At 44.7% G+C, this 24,815-nt stretch overlaps 1 protein-coding gene across 2 annotated transcripts; it reads left to right on the top strand.

The window, feature by feature from the left end:
- JSRP1 (junctional sarcoplasmic reticulum protein 1) lies at positions 1–23,610 on the top strand. Of its 2 annotated transcripts, none has more exons than XM_070943964.1 (7): positions 1–127; positions 9,595–9,733; positions 11,678–11,724; positions 15,379–15,718; positions 18,941–19,084; positions 20,530–20,609; positions 21,422–23,610. In XM_070943964.1, exons 2-7 carry the CDS (start codon positions 9,616–9,618, stop codon positions 22,076–22,078), a joined length of 1,386 nt encoding a protein of 461 aa, XP_070800065.1. In that variant the 5' UTR covers positions 1–127; positions 9,595–9,615; the 3' UTR covers positions 22,079–23,610. The 2 variants fall into 2 exon arrangements, with proteins under 2 accessions (XP_070800065.1, XP_070800056.1); XM_070943955.1 differs by lacking the exon at positions 1–127 and adding an exon at positions 174–435.
- The last annotated feature ends 1,205 nt before the right edge of the window (positions 23,611–24,815 follow it).

The raw sequence follows: 24,815 nt of genomic DNA, 5'->3' as shown, positions 1-24,815 counted from the left end.
TGAAGAGGGAGAAGGAGAAGGCAACTAATCCAGGCGACAAGTCGAAGTCCAGACGGTGCGATTTGAACCGGCGGTATGCCGCGGACGAGCATCTGCATCTAATATTCGGGGTTCTGGCTTTAAAAGGGTACATCTATCTACCTATGCATGTGGGTTTCGAACGAAACTTCAGAGCCGCAACTGCTGATGACCGTGTGGATCCATCCGCATGCTGGGTTCGGCAGTCCCCGGGGCTGACGGAGAGCAACGTTCGGCTGTAGTCCAATTCGGCTGCCTTGCATGGTTTTGCCTGGATAGGAAAGGAAACTATTTTTGGATGACTCTTTGATGTTGAGTCAGCACCAGCCTCTGAAAAGCCCCGCTTCGGCTCCCTGAGTGAGAGCTGCCCTTTTGCTGGTTATGCGAGAAATTAAACACAGCAATGAAGGTGGAAAGGTATTTGCTTTGATTATTGAAATACACTAACCGTAGGTCTTTAGTGGGTTTTCCCTTGCTGGATAAAAGTGAACAACAGGTGAACAATTCGGGAGGGGATTGGGGGGGGGAACCCTGCCTGTTTGCAAGCCAGTTAATGGATTTAGAGAAAGGGCAGGTGGCATTTTTACTCCTATTTAGTAGCAAAGGCTATCGTTATTATGGAAGGTGCATGGACTTGCGTGTAGCAGGGAGCCTTGCTGGCATGCTGTATGTCTTTCTATAGAGATCCATTGTCCACAAGGACTGTGCAAATCCCTTGAAAGCAATTTATAGCATAGACAAAGTGCCTGCAGAGCAGGGGTGAAATCCAGCAGGTTCTGACAGGTTCTGGAGAACCGGTAGCGGAAATTTTGAGTAGTTCAGAGAACCGGCAAATACCACCTCTGGCTGGCCCAGAGTGGGGTGGGAATGGAGATTTTGCAATATCCTTCCCCCAGGAGTGGGGAGGGAATGGGGATTTTGCAGTATTCTTCCCCTGGAGTGGGATGGGAAGGGAGATTTCGCAGTATCCTTCCCCTGCCATGCCCACCAAGCCACGGCCACCATGCCCACAGAACCGGTAGTAAAAAAAAAAAATTGAATTTCACCACTGCTGCAGAGCCTCACTTTTTCACTCCAAGCAGCTGTGTCTTTTTTTTTTTTCTCCTAGACTCACAGAGCTGCTTCCTAAGTGTAAATTACAACTGATTGTAGCTCTAGCGGACAGAGGTGTCCCTGCAGAGAGATCTACTCTCGGACAGAGCTGCCCTTATAAAGCTGATTTCAACCGATTTGAAAAGAGGTCCCTCTGTTATTATCGAAATCCTACCGTCTACCCTCATAGGATTCTCATCCCTGGCTGTGTGACACTCCTGTTCACAGAAACTGAACTGCGTAGAGTTCCCAGACATGTATTTGAATTAATGGTGCTGACAATATAGCACTGTGTGTAGCTGTATATGCATTGCAGTTCTTAGATGGTGGGCAGGTCTTATACAGGATGTGTGAGAAGGACCTTGGTTGAGGAGAGGATCAGCAAAACTCAGTCTGTGCTCTTGAAATCGTTTGATTGGTTGGCTCCAATTAAGAACCACAAGGATATTTAGCAGAGGTGGTATTCAGCCGGTTTAGTCCGGTTCTCTCGAACCGGTAGCGGAAATCGTAGGTGGGCCCTCCTGCCCACCCCAGCTTTATGCCATCCTATTTAGGCATGTTTTTGATGCCGGGCGCATGTGTGGAAGGTCGGGCGCACACACATTTGTGAAACCGGTAGGGAAAGTAAGTGAATACCATCCCTGATGGTTAAACATGGACCTTCTTTTCTGTCTTCTACTCTATAAGACGAATGTCCTGGTGAAGTGAGATTGGACTTCCCTGCCCCCAAAATTCCCGCCCTAATCCTCCAAACAGGACCTAATTACTAATTTCTCACAGAAGATGCTGCCAACAAATCATCATTCCAGGGCATTATCAAAGTGTTAACAAGCAATTAGATCCTGTCCCTAGGAATCCTCAAAGCATTGCTCTGTGCTGATAGTTGAGAAACCCACCAGGATCCAAGAGAAACTCCCTCAAACCTGAAACTCACCCTCTTTCTTCTCTATGATACTCCACTCTAATCTGTTTCTGCAAATATAAAGACACTAATTTGGAGTGTCTGTGGTTATAGTAAACCCAAATAGAGGGTAGCTGTACATGAAATGCATTACTGTCTTCTAGAAGACTTCTCTGAAGGCCTTCCAATCAGATATTTTCATTGGCTGTTTCCTCATTCTGGAATCACCTCACATTAGAGATTTGCCAAAGCTCTTGTCTGGGCATGTATAAAACACCATCTTGCCTTTTTTTAAAAAAATGCATTGCTCAAGTTTTTATTTAGAACATTAACTAAATACCGCATTTTGTTTTGATAAATACATGAAGTATATTTTTATGTATCAACACAATCTCTGGAATGGAGGAAAGGAAAGTTATCTGTTTTGTTAATTTAATGCTAATTTAATTGAAGGGTTTACATCTCATCTTTCATTCGGAATTTTCAGGGTGGTTTGGAAAATGTTCCAAATATATTACAGAAGATTAGAAGCATGTGAAATCTGTAGAAGTGCCCTAACATTCTTTAAAAGAAAATGACAGCCAAATAAAGCAGATAAACTTTAGTTAAATGGACTGGAAGATTAGATAGATAGATAGATAGATAGATAGATAGATAGATAGATAGATAGATAGATAGATAGATAGGACAAATAAATGTACAAAGCAATATCAATGCACTATAGGATGAAGCCTTTCATTGGAGTTTATGGACTGTAATCTATCATTCTTGCCCAGGGTGGATTTGATGGACAGATGCTTTTTGACTTCAGAATCTAGAGCTGAGAAAGAATGACTGTCCCAAAGTCAGCAAGCCAGTTTTCATGACTCAGCGAGGACTAAAACCTTGACCTCGCTATTTCTAGTCCATCACCATAACTACGGTAGTACCTCCACATTGGCTCTTACAAAATATGTGGCTGTGGGTGTGTTCACTTATTTTTCAAATTAAATTGAAATTTAATTTTATTTGTATTTTAGTTACTTCTGTAAATTGAGTTTCTAGTTTAGAAGGACCTCAGTTAGTAGAATAGAAATTATTTTTCCTTGATACTCTAGAAAACTGCAGAGAATCCCAAAAGACCTGGGCAGACCACTCAGTGGTATAAAACAGTTATATTGAAAGAGAGAGAGACAGAGAGAGAGAGAGAGAGAGAGAAAGGAAAGAAAGGAAGGAAGGAAGGAAGGAAGGAAGGAAGGAAGGAAGGAAGGAAAGAAGGAAGGAAGGAAGGAAGGAAGGAAGGAAGATTAGTGTGAAAGGTCAGTTATGCTACTATATAATTTCTTCTTAGCAGCAGATTTTTTTGGAAAAATCTTTCTGACTCACTTTGCAATTCTCTGCAGGCAAAACATGTGCTATACCGCTATCTATGAGTCCCCCCCCAAATTAAAAACATACCTTATGCTGAAGCAGCTTATCAACATCTGGCCAGCTGACAGCTGCTTTCTGATATTTTTTTCAACTCTGACACTTCCTTTCACTGGAAAAGAATGTGGGACAAGCCTGCATTATGGGACAAAAAAATACAGCTCTGCGTACAATTTAAACGTTTCTCACACGACTGCTAATTATCCCCCATGCAAAAATCCGTTCCTCCCCATTCTTTTTCTCAATTCCAACTCCTCTCCTTCTGCGTCTCCCTCATCACCAGCTGGAGATGTTAACCTGAGCCCAGTAATAAAATAAACAAATTACATTTTAATTTTGAAAAATACCTGAGGGATCATAACCACTACCCCTTCTGCCCTCAATATATGTGCATAGATGCACTGGAAAACTTGAAGCCGAGAAAGATTCTAGATTAATCTTGATAAAAACAACAACATGATTTGGTTTCCTATTTGATGTTTGCAAATATGTTCAAGACATGCTAAACATTGTTTTCCACTGCAATAGCTCTGTTTGTGGTCTAGTTTTTAAATAATTAGATAAAGCTGAATACAGTTAAACATTTACCTTTTAGGTCAGTATGGTTAAACATTCAACACACCCTGCTGTTCCTTTCCTTTTTACCTGCCAATAATTCTACTGGATTTGTGTTCTGCCTGTGGTATTTTCCAATTGCTTCCTTTAAGAGCAAGTCATTCCAAGTCTCTACAATCAGGAGCAATTGGTCCTTCCTAATACAGAAGCAGAGTTGAGGGGCTGTCACAGAGAGGAGGGGGTCAACCTAATTTCCAAAGCACCCGAAGGGCAGACAAGGAACAATGGATGGAAAGTGATCAAGGAGAGATTCAGCCTAGAAATAAGGAGAAATTTTCTGACAGTAAGAACAATTAACCAGTGGAGCTGCTTGCCTTCAGAAGTTATGGGTGCTCCATCACTGGAGGTTTTTAAGGAGAGGCTGGACAGCCATCTGTCTGAAATGGTATAGGGCAGTGATGGCTAACCTTTTTGCTATTGCGTGCCAAAAGCGGGGAGAGTGCGGTTGGGGGTCACACACATATGTGTCCACATTCATAATTTTATGCGCCTCCCCTATGCTCCCCCTGTTTTTGGCACGTAATGACACGGTAGGCCCGGTAGGCCCAATTTTCACTCTCCCCAGGCTCCAGAGCCTTTCTAGGAGCCTGGGGAGGGCAAAAACGGCCTTCCCCACCCCCTCAGAGGCCCTCCAGAGGCCGGAAACAGTGTGTTTCCTGACTTCTGGTGGGCCCAGAAGGCCTGAAAATCAACTGGCCGGCGCACGCATGCGTGCCAGAGCTGAGTTCGCGTGCCCACCAATATGGCTCCACGTGCCACCTGTGGCACCCGTGCCATAGGTTCGCCATCACGGGTATAGGGTCTCTTGCTTGAGCAGGGAGTTGGACTAGGGAGATGACCTATAAAGATCCCTTCCAACTCTGTTATTCTGTATTCTGTATACCAAGATACAGAATAGGTGCATTATTGCAGTTCTGTGTTTTCTAATGTTCTGACCTTGTCTATTTCCAGTCATTGTAATTCTGTAGCCTTTGCATCAGATATGGAAGATATGATCGGAGATATTCTAATGTCAGAAACATGACAGCTCTTTCCTAATACTAGCATAGCAAACATTTAGGCTTATATACGTACCCATATATGGAGAGTCCCATTTACAGCATTCTAAGGGCAGTTTACAATGTAAGCATTATTTGCATATTACCCCCAAACAATCTGGGTCCTCATTTTAAAGGCTTTGGAAGGATGGGAGGCTCAGTCAACCTTGAGCCCCGTCAGAATCGAATTCCTGTCTGTGGGCAGTTTGCCTGCAATACTGCACTTTAACCACTGTGCCACCGGTGGTTAAAATTTCCACCAAAATTTCCCTTGATAAGCAAGGAGGTTTTTAAGTGTGTCTTGCCCAATTTTACAACTGTTTTGGCACGGTTGATAAGGCCACCGCTTCAGTTGTTAAGTGAGTCGCATGGTCATTAATACGATTTCCCCATTGACTTTGCTTGTTGGAAGCCAGCTGGGAAGGTCGCAAATGGCGGTCACATGACCCCGGACCCCATGCGGCAATCATTGTTAAATATATGTCAGTTGCCAAACATCTGCATTTGACCATATGACGGTGGGGATGCTGTGACAGTCGTAAGTATGAGGACTGCTGGAAAGTCACTATTTTCAGTGCTATTATAAATTTGATCGATTGCTAAAGAAATGGTTGTAAATCAAGGATTACCTGTAATGAAAAGTGTCTCTGTCAGTTTTCTATTTCGGTGAATTAAGGTCATTTCTACTTAATGCACAAATGCAGCAAAATTCCCATATCTCCAAAAGTATAAGTTGCATTAATGATTCAACTTCTTTGCTGCATTTCTAATCATCCTGTGGATGGGAGGTAGATACAGTAATTTATTTGTGCCTCTGGGGTTCTGAGTGATTAGAAAAAATTATCAGTCCTTGTTACAGAAACTCAGCTGTATCCAGTGGTGGGATTCAAATAATTTAACAACCGGTTCTCTGCCCTAATGACCGGCTGGGTGGGTGTGGCCACGATGGGGTGTGCCCAGGGGGTATGACAGGCAGCATTCGGCCACCTGCACCCCCCTGGGAGCAAAAAACGAGTTGCGTGGGTGGTGGTGCCAGCCCGCTGCACCCGGTTTGGGCCTAGTAGGCCTCCCTGCAGCCTCCTGGGAGCAAAAACGGGCCGCGGGGTGACTTCTGGAAGGGGCGGGAAGGGGAGGGGTGGGGTGGGGCCTGCCAGCAGTTTAACAATCGGTTCTGCAGAAGGGGTGTGAACCGGTTGAATCCCACCACTGGCTGTATCTCTAAAGTTTGCGTTCTCTGAACTCGCGCAGAGAGGCATACATTTCTTAGGATGCAGCTTTTTTTAACATAGAGGAGTGAAATGCATGTCTGGTTTGAATGTGTAAGGAACGTGGAGTTTTCTTTCAGCTGTTGGGACTAGAGAAATACATGTTCTAGAACAAGGGGTCTCCAACCTTAGCAACATTACAACTTGTGGACTTCAATTCCCAGAATTCCTCAGCCAGCGCTGGCTGAGGAATTCTGGGAGTTGAAGTCCACAAGTCGTAAATTTGCCAAGGTTGGAGACCCCTTGTTCTAGAACAGGGGTGTCAAACTCAAGGCCTGGGGGCCAGATCCGGCTCACGGGGTGCTTAGCTCTGGCCCACGGGGCTGCCCTGGAAACAGCGAAGGACTGGCCCGCAACAGCCTCCTGCAGCTCTCTGCCAGTGAAAATTGAGACTGAAAACTGAGCTCGGGATCCTGTTTTTGCTGCAGAACACTCAGGCCACCACAGCCCCCCCCGACACAAGTGATGTCAAGCTGGCCATGCCCACCTTGGCCCCCTGAGGTCAAACACAACCCTGATGCGGCCCTCAATAAAATCGAGTTTCACACCCCTGCTGTAGAGAAATACATAATACTGATTTAGCATGGAGTGAGGGCATGTGTATTTACATTGTATGGACAATTATGGCCAGACTTCCATGTTTATATATATATATTTAAGAAACTGGAGGACTAACTTAGACTTTAACTAAAGAACATGGTTCCTTAGCTTACCCAACGTTTTAACATATGATTTTTATACTAGAACCTTCCCAGATGCATTTTTAGAACCCAGGGATATTTGCTGTTTTAAATTGGATGGCAGGACCTTAGCAAGTGTGAGGGACATGGTTTTGGGGATGGGTCTTCTTGAGGACTTGGGTTACAACCCAAGTTGCAAGTTTGGAACTTATTGTTTAATGTTGATCAAAATACAAAAACTAATAATAATGGAAAGCCAGTTTTGGTCTAGCGATTAAGGCACCAGGAAATTGTGAGTTCTAGTTCGCACCTTAAGGCATGAAAGCTCGCTGGGTGACTATGGGCCGATTAACAGAATACCGACTTCTTGTCCCGTCTCAGGCATGAAAGCTGGTTGGGTAACTTTGGACCAATCAACAGAGGACAGTGAATTCTAGTCCCGCCTTAGGAACGAAAGCCAGCTGGGTGACTTTAAGCCAATCATTCTCTCTCAGCCCAATCCACCTGACAGGATGATTGTTGTGGAGAATATAGTACGGGGAGGTGTATTAGATACGTTCATCGCCTTGAGTTATTTATAAAAATAATAAAGACGGGATTTTAAATAAAATTATTCAGATTCACCTACGTTGCACAGCTTAAATGTTGAAAAAGGAAAAAAAACAGCCTCGTCTTTATTAAACTGTGCTTGGCTGATTAATGTTTTGATAGTTCGCCAAATCAGAATGGCATTTCCCAGACTGGAAGCAGGCCAGCATACTAGATTTCATATCCCTATTCTTAGAAAACTGTGCGGAGGCTTTAAGGATGACTGTGCAGGCGAGGCTTGGGTTTTATGTATCCAAGTGTGAATGAAGCATTTCAAGTGAGGGAAACTCAACTGCTATTTAAAAACCTGAGAAAATTCTTCTCCAAAGCCTTTCTGGCTTTTTCCAAAGGGAGTTCTAGATTTTGAATAAAGATATAAAAGAAATGGAAGAAAAAGGGGGGAAAAAAGGTCAATGCCCAAAGTGTATTTATTGTTTATTGTAAAAAAAATAAATAAATAACATGGGAACTTGCAAAAATAGACAAGAGCAAGTTGGAAAAGAATGTCTTCTCAAAAAACCAACTAGCTTTGGTCTATTTCTGCCCAATCAATCATGTACTATGACTTTTTGTTCCCAATCAAGACTTCAACTAATTAGATTATCCATATAAATTGAATTCAATAAATAAATAAAATCCACCTATCTTGTCTCTGTTTCCCATTTATGCAGTTCCCTTGTCTATGGTAGACTTTCCGTTTTCCTCCTCCTCCTCCTCCTCCTCCTCCTCCTCCTCCTCCTCCTCCTCCTCCTCCTCCTCCTCCGTTTTCCCGCAATTCCAGGGTCAACAAATGCCATCTTGCATGATTAAACTCAGCATCTGGATCCAACTGGGCATTTTTCACATCCATATTTATTGTATCTTGCCATCTTTGCTTTGGCCTTCCACGTAGGTGCTTGCCATTTATATGTTCTGACCTAGGCTTCCTTAGAAAGTATACAGCACAATGTTAGTCCCGGCAAACTCTCTTTTATTCATACGGCTGTGAATTATTGTCATTCCCAGTCCGAAAGGCTTCTCAAACAGTCTTTCAAGGGAGTGTTTACAAACACCCACCTTATCTCCTTTGGAATGCTGCCAGAGAACTAATTGCCACACGCAGGGCAAGACCAAACTTAGCACAGAGTCAAACAGAACTTTCCCAGAGCTTTTACTGACCAGATGAACTAATTGCTTCCTGCAAAAGCTCACATCCTGTTCGCTTCTCTTTTATGTCTTATGGGAGAGGCTAATCATCTCCAAGCCTTACTCCCAAGTCGACCCTGTTTTCTTAATTGTCCCTGTCTTCTGGCAGCTCTGCGCATGCTCACACTGGGAACAGGCTCCCACTGTTCTTCTGCCTCCCTGATGTCAGACTCCGGAGACTCCGGAGGCAGCAAAGAACTACCAGATGGCCTTGACCCCCCTCTCTGCCTCCGACTCAGAACCCTCGTCCGAGCCTTCCCCAGACTCCAGGACTGGCCCATGTTGTTCCACAACCTCCTCACTGTCCGAATCTGCTGCCAGCTCTGCTGGCCGCTGGTGGGCCACAACATTATATTAAAGTGGACGGCGATGTAGGTTACGGTATGGGGGAGCTGCTTGTAGAACATAGTTGTACCACTGCAGGCTTGTCTCCCTTATTTTTTCTCTGAGATTGGCACACTGCCCATTTGTGTGTCATTACTAATGACCAACGAGGCATGCACATCTCCATGGCGTATAAAGAGCATTCAACACATTTGGTGATTGGCCAGCACTCAGCACCATCTCAAACTGCTGGGCACACTTATCTCCATTCCCAAAGACTCAAAAATCAAAGTTGTGTCACTGCTATCTTCCCATGGATTCTAGGAAAGATTGCAAGTATTCAAGCCACCCAACATGTGACTGAACTTCATCTCTAGGTATTTTTTTAAGATGAGCAAAATGATATAGACGGCATTAAAATACCAACTAAATAGCTCTCAATGGTGCTAAAAGGCCTGTGTGTTATTTTTCCATCTGCTTAGCCAGAATACCAAGGGGGTGATATGGCCACAGGTCCTTGCGAGCAGTTGGAACAAAGTGAAGAAGGCCCAGATTTTGTGAAAGAGCGTCTCACCCAGGAGGAAGGCATTCACAATCATCTGAAAGAACACAATAAAAAAGGTAGGATTGTGTTCGGCATGTGAGTTGAGGTTTGTGTTGTTGTTTTATCATGCCTGCTAAGGAAAACATTACTTCTCAAATGTATTTACCATATGCCCCTTTTTCCCCCCAAAAAAGAGGGTGAAAATCTAGGTGCGTCTTATACTCCAAATGTAGCCCCGCCCAGCCTCGCAAACTGAGATTTCAGAGGCTGAAAGAAGCCTCTGAAAGAAGCTTCAGAAAAAAAGCCTCAGAAACGAAGCTTCAGGAAAAAAAAGCCTCTGAAAGGCTTTTATCTAAAATAATATGGAAAGCAACAAAAGAAGAATCAGTAAAGGTTCTAACCAAACTAGGCTAACAAATCTGGAGAATGACACAATAACCAACAGATCTGAAGAGGTTAATCTACATACCAATACCAAAGAAAGGAGATTGAATAGAGTACAAATAGTCCTTCAGAATAAAAGCCTCTGAAAGAAGCTTCAGAAAAAAAGCCTTTTTTATCTGAAGCTCTGTTTCGGAGGCTTTCAGAAGCAGAAAAAAAAAGCAAGGCACAGAGCTCACAACCAAGGAACCTGTTGCTAAAATTCACCTCTGGAAACAGCTGATTGGGGGTATGCCGGAGGCCGATCCACCCACCAATCAGCTTTTTTCTTCTTTTCCTCCCCCAAAACTAAGGTGCATCTTATACTCTGAAAAATATGGTAGTTAGAACAGGGCCCAGCAGATTTTTCAGACAGAGGTAGTCCTTGATTTAGAACCACAATTTGGGATCAGAACTTCTGCAAGGTGGCTGTTAAGTGACTTGTGTCCAATTTTATGGTTGTTAAGTGAATCACTTTGGATGTTAAGCGAACCAGGTGGTCATTAAGCAAATCCAGCTTCTCCCATTAAACTTTATCGGAACCTTTGTCAGAGGAGCTGTCACAAAGATGAGGGGGGTCGACTTATTTTCCAAAGCACCTGAGGTCAGAACAAAAACTGATGGGTAGAAACCTATCAAAGAGAGATCCAACCTAGAACTAAGGAAAAGTTTTCTGACAGTGAGAACAATTCATCAGTGGAATGGCTTGTCTTCAAGTTGTGGGTGCTTCATCACTGGAGGTTTTGAAGAAAAGATTGTCCAGAATATAAGGCAGTGTTGGCGAACCTTTTCGGCACCAAGTGCTGAAATGGGAGCAGGGGGAGGGGGAGGGTTTGCCGGAAACCGGAAGAGCAGTTCCCCAACGCACACATGCGTGCCAGAGAGCTGCTTTTCCGGTTTCCGGCGTTCCCACGCATATGAAGACCAGCTGGCCAGCACGCATGTGTACATCAGAACCCGGAAGAGCAACGGGCAACGGTTGGCGTGCCTGGAGAGATGGCTCTGTGTGCCACTTCTGGCATGCGTGCCATCTGTTCGCCATCACTGGTATAGTGTCTCCTGCTTGGGCAGGGGCAGAGGTGGGTTTCAGCAGGTTCTGACCAGTTCTGGAGAACCGGTAGCAGAAATTTTGAGTAGTTCGGAGAACCGGTAGTAAAAATTCTGACTGGCCTCGCCCCCATCTATTCTCTGCCTCCCGAGTTCCAGCTGATTGGGAGGAAATGGGGATTTTGCAGTATCTTTCCCCTGCCACGCCCACCAAGCCATGCCCACCAAGCCATGCCACGCCCACCAAGCCACCAGTAGTAGAAATTTTTGAAACCCACCACTGGGCAGGGGGTTGGACCAGAAGACCTTCAAGGTCTTTCCAATGCTATGATTCTAAGTTCTAAGATCTCGAAACCCAAGGATAATGTAAATCAGTGTGTTATCAGTGTGTTTATATAAATATCCCTTTATTGAGAGTGTACAAAAACACGACCTCTTCATGCTTGCATGAAGAAACGCAATGAAAATTGCTCTGAGCTCACAAAAGAAAAGTGAAATATAAGCACAATAAATGAAAATCATGAATAAATGCAGGGATGGGTGTGTTTTAACAGATGCCAAGTTACCTGCAAGTCAAGAAGAAGTGAATGGCAGCACAAACGTAAGTAGCCGAGCGTTGAGGCATGTTTTAAAAGTTGCTTCACAAGACACCTCTGTCTCTAGGCCTTGAGGTATCTCTCCAAGTCTTAAAGAATCTGAATTAGACATGTTTGCTTCCAACTCCTGATATTTGCCTCAAGACTGAATGATTATTACCGGTACATTATTATTTATGATGGACAACTAACTCTATCCAAATAAAGCAGCTGGGAAAGTGTATGACAGCAAGAGAATTTGACTTCTTGCTAAGACACGGGATTCAGTTGGTATCCTTCCCAACATATCTGAGATGCCTGGTTTTCTATTATCATTATTATTTATGTAATTTTTACATTTATATGTCGCCTATCTCATTGTTGAGTGACTCTGGTTTTTTGCACCTCTGGATAGCACAAGTCGATCATTTGTGTTTGGTTCAGAACCTTCTCTCTAAACTTCTGAAAAAGACAAGAAGAACCATTGTCAGTTGGTCCAAATATTGTTGCCAAGCCAACTCCTAAATCTCCAGGCCAGCTGAGGACAAGCAGTCCTCCCAAGCTGAGTGCTGATGGACACATACACACCAGCCGCAGTCATTTGACCAAGTCATTTGCAACTTTGTCTTTCTTCTTGTCCTGGTTGTAGAAATCTTGAAAAGGCACTTCTTTGTCTCTTATTAAAATGTTTACTGGGTGTATCTTTATGAACGTTTAAAGCATTTCCTAAAGGTACTTGCCGTAGGAAGTTTGGGAGGGAATCCAACTTGTCCAATATTTAAAACTTGACAGGAGATCTCGTGAGGTGCAAATGTATGTATTTTTCCTTCCACTGCTATAATAAACTAGGTAACGAAGAATAAACTTTGATGGTGCATGTTACTTGAGGATCCAGTTTTCTTCAAAATGAAGAAAAGTTAAGCATTTAGAGTTGAGGTAAACACAGGAATTTAACAGAGTACAGCAATCAGTGTAACAGGAGCTGATAGTAACTTCCTTGACCTGACTTGAAATGTTGGACTTGGTGATGGTCATGACACCATACATTTCAATTCCTACACGCTAGGCAGTTGAAATAGAGGAGAACTCACAAAGCAGAGAATTTTATCTGAGACAGAAAAAGTAGCCAAGGACACTGGAATTCCAGCAAAGCAGACCCACGAACAAACTCGCTTAAAAAGAAACTTATTGTCCGACCTATAATATGCAAAGAAAACCTATTCCTTGGCTCCTTGAATTTGAAAACACTTAACAAAAGCTTGACCTTCTCTCTGAGTCTCTCAGGCAAGATTGCTTTGTTCTGTAATAATAATAATAAGTAACATTAATAAATGCTATCCTGTGTACCCGTTAAAGTAAATCTCTTATTGTTTTCCTCATGGAAAGAAACTTACAGAATTGGATTGTGGGATTGGATTTGGAAACGGAAGGGTCCAAAATGCATTCTCAACTACAAGGCTGGGTGGCTCTTTAATTGAATTCATGCAACCCGAAGGTAGAACAAGAAGCAATGGATGGAAACTAGTCAAGGAGAGAACCAACCTAGAAATAAGGAGACATTTCCTATCAGTGAAAACAATCAGTGGAATGACTAGCCTCCAGAAGCTGTGGGTGCTCCATCACTGGAGGTTTTAAGAAAAGATTAAGACTACCATTTGCCTGAAATGATATAGGTCCATGATGGCGAACCTATGGCACATGTGCCACAGGTGGCACGCAGAGCCATATCTGCAAGCTGTTGCCCAAGCTCAGCTCCAGTGCGCATGCGTGCGCCGGCCAGCTGGTTTTTGCCTGGCCCCGCCCCTCCCCTACCAGGAGTCTCCACACGGCCCGTTTTGGATGCCAGGTAAGTACAGGGCTCATGCAGAGGCTCTGGGAAGGCGTTTTCAGCCTCCGGAGGACCTCTGGGGGGGTGGGGGAGGCTGTTTTCGCCCTTCCCAGGCTCCAAGAAAGCCTCTGGAGCCTGGGGAGGGTGAAAAACGGGCCTACTGGGTCCACCGGAAGTTGGGAAACACGCCGTTTCTGGCCTCCAGAGCCTTCAGGGAGGCCTGCTAGGCCCAAAACGGGGCATGGGGGGAGTTGCATGCACATGCGCGGGGAGCCATTTATTTATTTATTTATTTATTTATTGGTTCGATTTTTATGCCGCCCTTCTCCAGAGACTCAGGGCGGCTTACAATGCATTAAGCAATAGCCTTCATACTTTTGTATATACCTGCTTAGTAGGGCTTTCGGCCCCCCCAAGTGGTGTTCTTTTTTATACAAAGTCAGCTTATTGCCCCCACAATCCGGGTCCTCATTTTACCTACCTCATTTTACATTGAATTATGGGTGTGGGCACACACAACGCGCAACCACCCCGCGTTCCCCCCACTTTTGGTACGCGACGGCAAAAAGGTTAGCCATCACTGGTATAGGGTCTCTTGCTTGAGCAGGGGAGTGGACTAGAAGACCTCCAAGATCCCTTCCAGCTCTATTATTCAGTTATTCAGTATCAACAGTATCAAGTCAAAATATGACTGTCTAACAATAAAGGAGAATATTTCTACCTCAGGGTTGAAATGAGGAGTCCTTGGTGCTCTCTGAGCTCGCTTGTTTTCTTGCAGACGTTTCGTTACCCAAACTAGGTAACATTGTCAGTGCTAGTCCTGATGATGTTACCTAATTAGGGTAATGAAATGAAAACAAGCGAGCTCAGGGAGCACCAAGGACCTCTTATGATTGCCTAGCTTATGACTCGGCAAGATATGCAAATCCAGCCACTATAATTAGTTTATGATCCAGTGGGTGGAATTGATCGGGATTTATCCAAATCCTGAGATAGTAAGTATTGTGATACAGCACTTATTTTGGGAAAGAGTCTGAGGAGTTGTGGGAAGAGATAAGAGACTGTGAAAATGGAAATATTCCCATAATTTCAAAATGGAAAAAAAAAAAATCCAAATGGCATTCAGAACAAATTATTATGATAGACAGAGGAAGGTGGAAGTAGGGTTGAAATGCTACTGGTTCGCTCCGGTTCGGGCAAACCGGTAGTGATAAAAACTACCAGTTCGGGCGAACTGGTATTTTAAAAAAAGTTACCAGTTCAAAACAAAAAAAAGCTACGATCCGACGATCAGCTGTGCCGCACTGTTTAGCTTTGCTAGAAAGCAGGATTTCCTGCCTTCTAGCAAAGCTAAACTGCACGCCACAGCTGATCCCCCCCTCCCTCGCTGTTCTAAGTATCTTCCCAAGCCTCCTTTTGGCACGTGTTGTACCAAATCCTGCTTTCTAGCAAAGCTAAACCACGCAGCACAGGTGATCCTCGTATCGTAGCTTTTTTAAAGTACTGGTTCGACTGAACCAGTACCTTTTAAATGTGCAGCGTGCGTTTAGTGCACACTGCGCATGTGCACACCGCATGGTTTTGGCATGCAGCATACATGCGTGGCCAGCGAACCAGTAGCAAACCGGTTCAGATTTCACCACTGGGTGGAAGAGTATATACATACAACTGAAGACAGATTTCCAATCTTGGGTGGAAGAGGTCCATCAAATATGTTTAGAAATAAAGAAAAAAAGAACAAGGATAGGAAAATATGGGATGTTTTTAAAGAGATCAGAGAAATTATGAGAAAATTTCCAGCTAAGGCAGGGCTACTCAAAGCTACTAGATCATTGTTACCGTTCTCTTTCAGGGCCTAGCGGAGGAACAGAAAGACACCCTCCACATTGTTGAGAAAGATCTTGATGAATTTGTGGATAGCATGAGTGAAGCCTCGCCATCTGGGCTTCCTAAGAAATCACCCGAAGCAGAGAAGCATCTGTTGACCAAGATGGCCGCTGCTAAATTGCCTCGGGCCCAGCAAGTTGCAGAAAAAGTCCTGAGGGCTGAAAGGGTGGGGGAGAGAGCCCAACGGGTAGAAAAACCACCAGTATTGGAAAAGACGATGGAGAAAGTGCCGAGGGGCGAAAAGGCACCGCAAGTGGAGAAGGCGGTACGGGTAGAGAAGGCAGTTGAGAAACCACACCTAGCAGGTATGACTTTTCTCTGAGCCAATAAAGCTTTATGTTGGAGAGGCCACAGAGATGCCACGGGCAAGAATGGAAGAGCAGGCTTAACCCTGGTTTCTTGTAGGGTGGGGATTTCCATCTCCAGGGATTTTTGGTTTAGAGCAGTTTTTCCAGATCTGGGCAACTTGCAGACATGGGGGAAACTCCCAGAATTCTCAGCAATTTTCATCGCAGGCGGGAATTCTAGGAATTGGAAGTCTAAAGATTTGCCGGAGGCTTTTCTTGGGAAGATTGATTTGTAAGACACAATTTGTAGGGACAAAGGGGATGATTTATAAAATGATGTATGATAGGGAGGACAGAGAGAAAAAGAAAGATATTCCTCTCTCTCTCCCTCTCTCCCTCGCTCTCTCTCCCACCCTCTCCCTCCCTCTCTCTCCCCCTTCCTCCCTCTTTCTCTCTCGCTCTTCCTCTCTCTCTCTCTCTCTCCCCCTCTCCCTCCCTCTCTCCCTCTCTTTCCCTCCCTCTCTCCCTCCCTCTCTCTCCCTCTCTCTCTTCCTCTCTCTCCCTCTCTCCCTCTCCCTCCCTCTCTCTCCCTCTCTCCCTCTCTCTCCCTCTCTTTCTCGCTCTCTCTCCCTCCCTCCCTCTCTCCCTCTCCCCCCTCCTTCTCTCTCCCCCTCCCTCCCTCCCTCCCTCTTTCTCTCTCTCTCCCTCCCTCTCTTCCTCTTCCTCTCTCTCTCCCTCTCTCCCCCTCTCCCTCCCTCTCTCTCCCTCTCTTTCCCTCCCCCTCTCCCTCCCTCTCTCTCCCTCTTTCCCTCCCTCTCTCCCTCCCTCTCTCCCTCCCTCTCTCTCCCTCTCTCTCTTCCTCTTCCTCCCCCTCCCCCTCCCCCTCCCTCCCTCTCTTCCTCTTCCTCTCTCTTCCTCTCTCTCTCCCTCTCTCCCTCCTCTCTCCCTCTCTTCCTCTTCCTCTCTCTCCCTCTCCCTGTCTTCCCCCCCTCTTTCTCTCTCTCTCCCTCTCTCTCCCTCTCTTCCTCTCTCCCTCTCTCTCTTTTTCTCTCTCGTCTAATTAACGAGTGGAATGGGTTGCCTACAGAATGGGCACACCATCACCGTAGATTTTAAAGAAGAGATTAGGCTGCGATTTGTCCAGAATGGTACAGGTGGTCTTCGATTTACAACAGTTTGTTTAGTGAGAGTTAGTTATGGCTCGGCCATGCAAAAAAAAGGAAATGTGGCTTGAACGTCGTTATTATTATTATTATTATTATTATTATTATTATTATTATTATTATTATTAAAAATTCAATTGTAATATAAAATATAAATAAAAGCAAAGATAATAGGGAAATAGGAGGGAGAGAAAAGGTAAAGGAGTACAAAGAAAAGAAAAAAGAAGGAAAAAAAGTAGGGACTTCCCATATTTTTCAGTGCCATTTAATACAAAACAGTTACAATCTCAACTTTTTTCTTAAAATATTTAATAAATACTAGCCTTTTCTATAACAACAAACTAATCTAATCATCAAAACCCAAAATAAAAAAAAAATCCCTTTCTCTTTCAAGCAAAGAGTCCAGAAGTGGTTTCCAAGCAAAAACAAAGCTGGAGACATTCTTTTCTTTAATTAGAATAGTTAATTTTGTCCGCTCTGTTGGCTCCATTTACTTTTTCCATTGGTTCCTCCCATTGTGGGAATTGATGTACCGTATTTTCCGGCGTATAAGACGACTTTTTAACACATGAAAATCTTCTCAAAAGTCGGGGGTCGTCTTATACGCCGGGTGTCGTTCTCCTGTAACCAGGCAGATCAGCCCGAAAGGCTCTGACGAGCCTTAAGTGGCTCTGGCGATCCCAGCTCTGACAATCCCAGCTGAGTTCCCTGCAACTCAGCTGGGATCGCCAGAAACCACGTAAAAGGAAAAAAGTTTTTTTCCCTTTTACTCTGACGATCCCAGCTCTGACGATCCCAGCTGAGTTCCCTGCAACTCAGCTGGGATCGCCAGAACCATGGCTCTGACGGTCCCAGTTCTGACGGTCGATCCCATCCCAGCTGAGTTCCCTGCAACTCAGCTGGGATGGCCAGAGCCATGTAAAAGGGAAAAAGTTTTCCCCCTCCAGCTTGCTTACCTCAGCTGCTAGTCCCAACGCTTGCCTTGCTTTGCTTGCCTGAATCTATTCAGGCAAGCAAGCAACTCCCTGCCTGCAATCAAGCAAGGAGTTAGTTGTGGACTTCAACTCCCAGAATTCCTCAGCCAGCAAAGCAAAGCTGGCTGAGGAATTCTGGGAGTTGAAGTCTACAAGTCTTAAAGTTGCCAAGGTTGGAGACCCCTGTTCTATTGGGTAAGTTTTTTTCCCCTTTGGGAGCTTTAAAAAATATAGTCAATTGAGGGTTTTTTAGTTGTTCTTTTTTAGACCTAGCCATTTAAAGTTTAGGAAGTTTTAAATTTAGCTTTCATATAAAAATAAAAATAAAATAAAACAAAACAATATTTGTGCAGCTTTCTGAGATTTAGTGTGTTTCTGTAGTGTTTCACTCCAACTACACAAACACACAAAATCTCACAAAGCTGTATGTGGAATTTTGTGTGTGTAAAGTGTGAAAGTTGGTTTTTTGGACTTTTTGTGGCTGTGTGAGGTTCCTGCTTGTTGCAGGGGCCATTTTGGGTCTAGCACAGCTGCTTTTACATTGTGGGTGAGCCAGTTGTGTTGTGTTGTGTGTGTTTAGAGTGTGAAAGTTTTTTGGGGGGGCTTTTTGTGGCTGTGTGAGGTTCCTGCTTGTTGCAGGGGCCATTTTGGGTCTAGCACAGCTGCTTTTGTGGGTGAGCCAGTTGTGTTGTGTTGTGTGTGTTTAGAGTGTGAAAGTTTTTTGGGGGGGCTTTTTGTGGCTGTGTGAGGTTCCTGCTTGTTACAGGGGCCATTTTGGGTCTAGCACAGCTGCTTTTACATTGTAGGTGAGCCAGTTGATGTTTTTTAATTTTTATTTGGTGTGCATTGGAAGAGGGGCAGTCTTATATGGCGAGTATAGCCCAAACCCTATATTTTAACAGGAAAAGTTGGGGGTCGTCTTATACGCCCAGTCGTCTTATACGCCGGAAAATACGGTATCTTGCCATAGCTCTGGCCTGAATTCCAATGCGGTGTTTATTGCAAAGATCACCTTCAAAAACACTCAGGAATTGGTGGCAAAAGACTTTATGGTGGGAAAGCCAATTTACTGTGCTAATGCCCTCCCTTTTCTCTGCTTGAAGCACCGAAGGTTGTCTCTATGAAGCGGAAGACAGAAAGCCGAGCTGCTAAGGACACGCTGCCTTGGGAAAATCTGTCTTTGAACAAATGCATTCTGGTGGCAACTTTCCTGGCTCTCCTCAGTGTGAGCTGTCAGGTAGTTCAAGGTAAGAGAGAAGGGCACTTTCTCCTGGATATATGCCCCCCCCTTCAGGGCAGTGGTGAAATCCAATTTTTGTTACTACCGGTTCTGTGGGCATGGCTTGGTGGGCATGGCAGGGGAAAGATACTGCAAAATCCCCATTTCCCTCCCCACTCTTGGGGGAAGGATATTGCAAAATCCCCAGTCCCTCCCCACTCCTGGGGTAAGGATATTGTACAATCTCCATTCCCACCCCACTCTTGGGGGAAGGATACTGCAAAATCCCCATTCCGTCCCTGCTCCTGGGGGAAGGATATTGCAAAATCCCCATTCCCACCCCACTCCTGCGGGAAGGATACTGCAAAATCCCCATTCCCTCCCCACTCCTGGGGGAAGGATATTGCAAAATCCCCATTCCCACCCCCACTCTGGGGCCAGCCAGAGGCAGTATTTGCCAGTTCTCCAAACTGCTCAAAATTTCCGCTACCGGTTCTCCAGAACCTGTCAGAACCTGCTGGATTTCACCCCCACTTCAGGGGTGGTATTCACTTACCTTTGCTACCGATTCGCAAATATGAGGGCCTTCCGCACATGCGCAGAGCGTCAAAAACGTGGATAAATGGGATGTGATTACGTCCAGGTGGGTGAGCCGCTACCGGTTCTCCTGAACTGGATAGAACCGGCTGAATACCAACACTGCGCCCCCTTCATCCCTCATCTAGCTGCTGCCTCCATTGGCGATCATGCCTTAGGGAAAAGGTGTTAAACTTGATTTCATTGAGGGCTGCATCAGGATTGTCTTTGACCTCGGGGGTGGGGTGGGGTGCAGGATGGGCATGGCCAGGGTGGGCATGGTCATCTCGATGTCACTTGTGTCGGGGGTGCCTGTGTTGGCCCAAGGATTCTGCCCATGAAAACGGGCTCCCGAGCTCCATTTTTGGCTGTGATGGCCTCCTGCAACCCTCTTGACCTCAAGCACCATGTAGGAGCCAGTTTGGCCTAGTGGTTAAAGCACCAGGCTAGCGACCAGGAGACTATGAGTTCTAGTCTGCCTTAGGTATGAAAGCCGCTTGAATGATCTTGGTGACCTTGGGCCAGTCATTTTACCTCAGCCCAACCCACCTGACAGGGTTGTTGTTGTGGGGAGAATAGGAGGAGGCAGGAGTATGAGGTATGCTCCAGTAGTGGGTTGCAAAACCTGTCGCTACCGGTTCACTTGTGCAAGCATGTGTGCTCGTGCGCACGCGATGCTTCTGCGCAGAAGCGTCCGGTGCAGGTGGGCGGAGCCTCCCACCGCCACTACTACCGGTTCACCAATCCGGGTAGAACCGGTAGCAACCCAACACTGGTATGCTTGCTGCCTTATTTATAAAAGTAATCAAGGCAGGATGAAAGCAAGCACAGAAATATATGCAGAAAAAAAGTTAATTTTAATACAGGCGCTTGTTCACCCTCCCATTTCTTTTACAGAGGTAATAGAATATGGTGGGGCTGTTCTTGAGGCGGAGCTGAGTGCCTGGACCACACAAGAAGGCAGTCCTGGGGAACAGGTGAGTTAAAAGTGGGAAGATTGAAATGAGGACCCAGATTGTTGGGGGCAATATGCTATTTAGTATACTGTCTTTGGTATAAACCGCTCAGAGTCCTCGGAGAGTGGGCGGCATAGAAATTTGACTAATAAAATAAATATATAAAATAAAGATCAAAATAGTCCACAGTAAAACTCATTTCATAAGAGGGCAAAAAAAACAACAACACCTACTTTAAAAAGTTAACCTTAGGTTTAAATAAAACTGGAATTGCTTAAGAGACACCCAATTCCAAAACTGGAATTGCTTAAGAGAATTGATCTATACCATTTCAGACAAATGGTTATCCAACATCTTCTTAAAAACTTCCAGTGTTGGAGCACTCACAACTTCTGGAGGCAAGTTGTTCCACTGATTAATTGTTCTAACTGTCAGATAATTTCTCCTTAGTTTTAAGTTGCTTCTCTCCTTGATTAGTTTCCACCCATTGCTTCTTGTCCTGCCCTCAGGTGCTTTGGAGAATAGCTTGACTCCCTCTTCTTTGTGGCAGCCCCTGAGATATTGGAACACTGCTGTCATGTCTCCCCCAGTCCTTCTTTTCATCAAGCTAGACTAAAATGGCTCCAGGAGGACTCAAAGAGCATGTGAAGAGTCCTGTTGTATTACCCTTAAGATTAAATTATCCCAGGCCAAGACTTTTGAAGCCACCATATCATTATGAAAACTGTTGAATCTATCTTTCTTTCTTTCTTTCTTTCTTTCTTTCTTTCTTTCTTTCTTTCTTTCTTTCTTTCTTTCTTTCTTTCTTTCTTTCTTCCTTTCTTTCTTTCCAGGAGGAGCTGTGGTTTTACGAACGGTGGTTTGATTGGTCGGACATGGATGAACCACCTGAAATAGAGGAGGAGGAACTCCTGGAAGTAGAGGAGGAACTTTTAGAAGTCGAGGAAGAAGAAAAGGAGGAGGAGGAAGAGGAGGAGGAGGAAGGGCCTTTAGAGGATGGGGAAGACGGAGAAGAAGAGCCCGAACCAATAGAAATCGAAGAGGAAGAGGAAGAAGAAGAAACAGAGGAAAAAACAGTCCCAAAGGTGGGCCTCAAGAAAATCCAGGAGAAAATCAAACGAGAGACACCTTCCAAGAATAAAAGGCGGAAAGACCGCAAAGCTCAGGAGGAGGACGAAGAGAAGAAGCACCTTCGGGACAAGAGACATCGCTGGGAAGGGAAGGGGAAGGAGAAGGAGAAGCAGGAGGACAGGAAGAAGACCCATCGCCACAAACATGGTGAAACAGCCCATCCATCGAAAGAGCATAAGGGAGAGCATCCCACATGGGATAAAAGAAGGGGGCACCCCAAGGATGAGCAGGGCAAAGGGAAAGGCCACGAGAAGGACAGGAAGCCCTGGCAGGTTCAGAAGCCTTTCTTTCCCCCACCCAAGGACAGTGGCAAGACATTTGGGCGGCACAAATCTCAGGAATGGAAAAGGCACGACTGAGATTTAAGGATTGCTGATCTGACGTAACTGCGGCAAGCAATATGCTTCTCTCTCTCCCCCCCCCCCTCTCTCTCTCTCTCACTGTTGTGATCCAGGCCCACGTAGTTGATATTAAATGCAAAACAGTTCCAAAAAAACAAACAGATTTTATTAAAACAGCTGAGAATTAACTCATTCTCAGCGTATTCTAAATGAAATGAAAGCAAAGTCCTCAAAACACCAGTCTTTAATTTATCTCTGACCTTGAGATAATTAGGCAAACTGCCAAAGGCTTTTCTTGGCAACAGTTCAGGAACAGAAGAAATAACTACAGCCAAACAAGAAGCAATTCTCTCAACGGTTGTTTTCCGGCAAAGAGGCCAAGAGCCGTTGCTGGTCTTTTAAGCCTTATGGGAGGGGCCAATCATCTCTTGGCCTTACTCCAGAGTCGCCCTCTCTGCTTTAGCTGCTCCTGCCTTCTGGCAGCTCTTCTCATACATGCACTAGGAACACTCCTCCTGTTCCTTTGCTTCTCTACTGTCAGCCTCTGGAGGCTCTGAAGTCTGCACATCACTCCCCGATAGCCCTGGCCCCATCTCTGCCTACAACTCAGAGCCCTCATCCGGGCCTTCCGCAGCCTCCAGGACTAGCCCATGTTCTTCCTCAGCCTCATCGCTGTTCGACTCCGCTGCCAGCTCCGCAGGCTGCTGGTGGACCACAACAGTCACTTAGCCAGATCAGCCTTACCTGCTCCACCGCTCCCACAGAGTAACTTTAAACAGTAACAGAGTTGGAATGGACCTTGGAGGTCATCTAGTCCAACCCCCTCCTGCTCACGCAGGAGACCTGTACTAGGGATTCGAACCGCCGAACTGCCGTCATTGAAGAACCTCAAAAAAAGCACCTCCTTCCTTCATTTGTGCTTGACCTGCCCAGTGATCTCCACACGAAGTGCTAATGTTGGTTTCATAACAAAGAAGAAGCCTTGAACATTTATACTGACCTCAATCCCTGATTTGAGAGAGCCTCACAGACACACACAAGGTGGCCTTATTGCCCAATCCCTCATTATACACATGATTTGCAGTAGGAAATGTGTGAACTGCCTCTCTTGTACACAACTGCGTGTTTTCTTTTCTTTTTTTTTGAGCTGATACCAAAGCTGTGTGTTTAAAACTGGAATTCTTCATTCAGAAGTGCAGCAAAAGAGTATGCATGCCGGAATGGACCTTAGATGCTTTTAGCAACTCCCATACCTCGATTAATAGATTACATCCCATTTTTATTTTTGGTCACTTTTCAAGAGAAAAGAAAGACTGCTCCTCAGAGTTTGCTTCTTTCCTATTTTGTGGGAAAAGTGGATTTTTTTCCCCCGTGTTGCACAAAATGAAGCCTATCCAATGTGAAAGCTAAACCAGCTCTGATTCTTCTTACGATATAAATGTTACCCCGGAGAAATCGTAGCAAGTAATCAGCCAGATTGGGGAAAATTCATGATAATTTCAGAAATAAATGTTGGCTGTGAACTCCTTAAAATATTTTCATGTTGTAACATAAGGAATAAGATCAGGGGTGTAATCCAGCAGGTTCTGACAGGTTCTGGAGAACCGGTAGCAGAAATTTTGAGTGGTTCGGAGAACCGACAAATACCTCTGGCTGGTCCCAGAGTTGGGTGGGAATGGAGATTTTGCAATATCCTTCCCCAAGGAGTGGTGAGGGAATGGGGATTTTTTTTTTTTAAATTTGATTTATATGCCGCCCTTCTCCGGAGACTCAGGGCGGCTTACAATGCGTTAAGCAATAGCCTTCATACTTTTGTATATTTATACAAAGTCAGTTTATTGCCCCCACAAACTGGGTCCTCAGTTTGCTGGAGGTCCGCAGTGTTTACACCTGCAGTATCCTTCCCCTGGAGTGGGGTCGGAATGGAGATTTTGCAGTATCCTTCCCCTGCCACGCTCACCAAGCCACGCCCACAGAACCTGTAGTAAAAAAATTTGGATTTCACCACTGAATAAGATCCACAGTCCACAATACAATCCTTGGTATTCTTGGTGGGCTATTATTTTGGCTTTTTTTGAGCTGTAAAAATCAACTTTTATGTGAACTGAAAGACTTGGTCCAAGAAAATTTGTATTTCTTCTACATATATAGGAGTTACACTAAGCTCAAAGAAATGATGGAATAGAATTGGACACTTCGCGTTGTGTCGCATCCAGTTAGCCGGGATGAGTTGGCTGGAGTGAGACAGCCGCGGTAGAATGGCTGTGGCGAATTGTCCCATTCCGGAACTAGGGAGGGTCAATTCTGAGATTAGGAAAGGTATTTTCTGAGATATTTTCTTACACACACACACACACACACACCATTCCTGCTTTGTACTCAAGATTTTGTTTATTAGATTGTTTTCTAGGCTGTGACTCTCCCTGTAGAACCCTGAATGTGGCTGTAGCAATTTTCCCAATCCTGGGAAAGCATGGCTTGCTGGGGAATTCTGAAAATTGAAGTCCACATATCTGAAAGTTGCTAAGATTGAGAAACACTGGTTTGTTGCTTTGTTGTAATGATCCTTTCAAAGCCTACCCAATTCACTGAACAATATTACACGTAGTATCATCAAGTATAATACATGACTCTATATAATATTTTTGTTGCAGCAGAGAAATATAATAACAGCGTAAGAATACAACAGAAAAATACAGAAAACTGTGTCAAACATAATAAAGAAATAGCAACTAGCATTACAAGTAGCTAAATA

Source organism: Pituophis catenifer, unplaced genomic scaffold (assembly GCF_029215685.1).
Source record: "Pituophis catenifer annectens isolate HBS135680 unplaced genomic scaffold, rPitCat1.0.hap2 SCAF_1, whole genome shotgun sequence".
In the NCBI taxonomy this organism is placed as follows: domain Eukaryota; kingdom Metazoa; phylum Chordata; class Lepidosauria; order Squamata; family Colubridae; genus Pituophis; species Pituophis catenifer.
Note: the sequence above shows the minus strand (reverse complement) of the source record. Positions and strands in the feature narration are given on the sequence as shown.

Bases quoted from the DNA above. Each gene is read 5' to 3' on its own strand.
- JSRP1 (XM_070943955.1), top strand. From the start codon at position 400: ATGCGAGAAATTAAACACAGCAATGAAGGTGGAAAG. The intron at 436-9,594 runs GTATTTGCTTTG...CCATCTGCTTAG, and splicing joins ACAGCAATGAAGGTGGAAAG to CCAGAATACCAAGGGGGTGA. The intron at 19,085-20,529 runs GTAAGAGAGAAG...TTTCTTTTACAG, and splicing joins GAGCTGTCAGGTAGTTCAAG to AGGTAATAGAATATGGTGGG.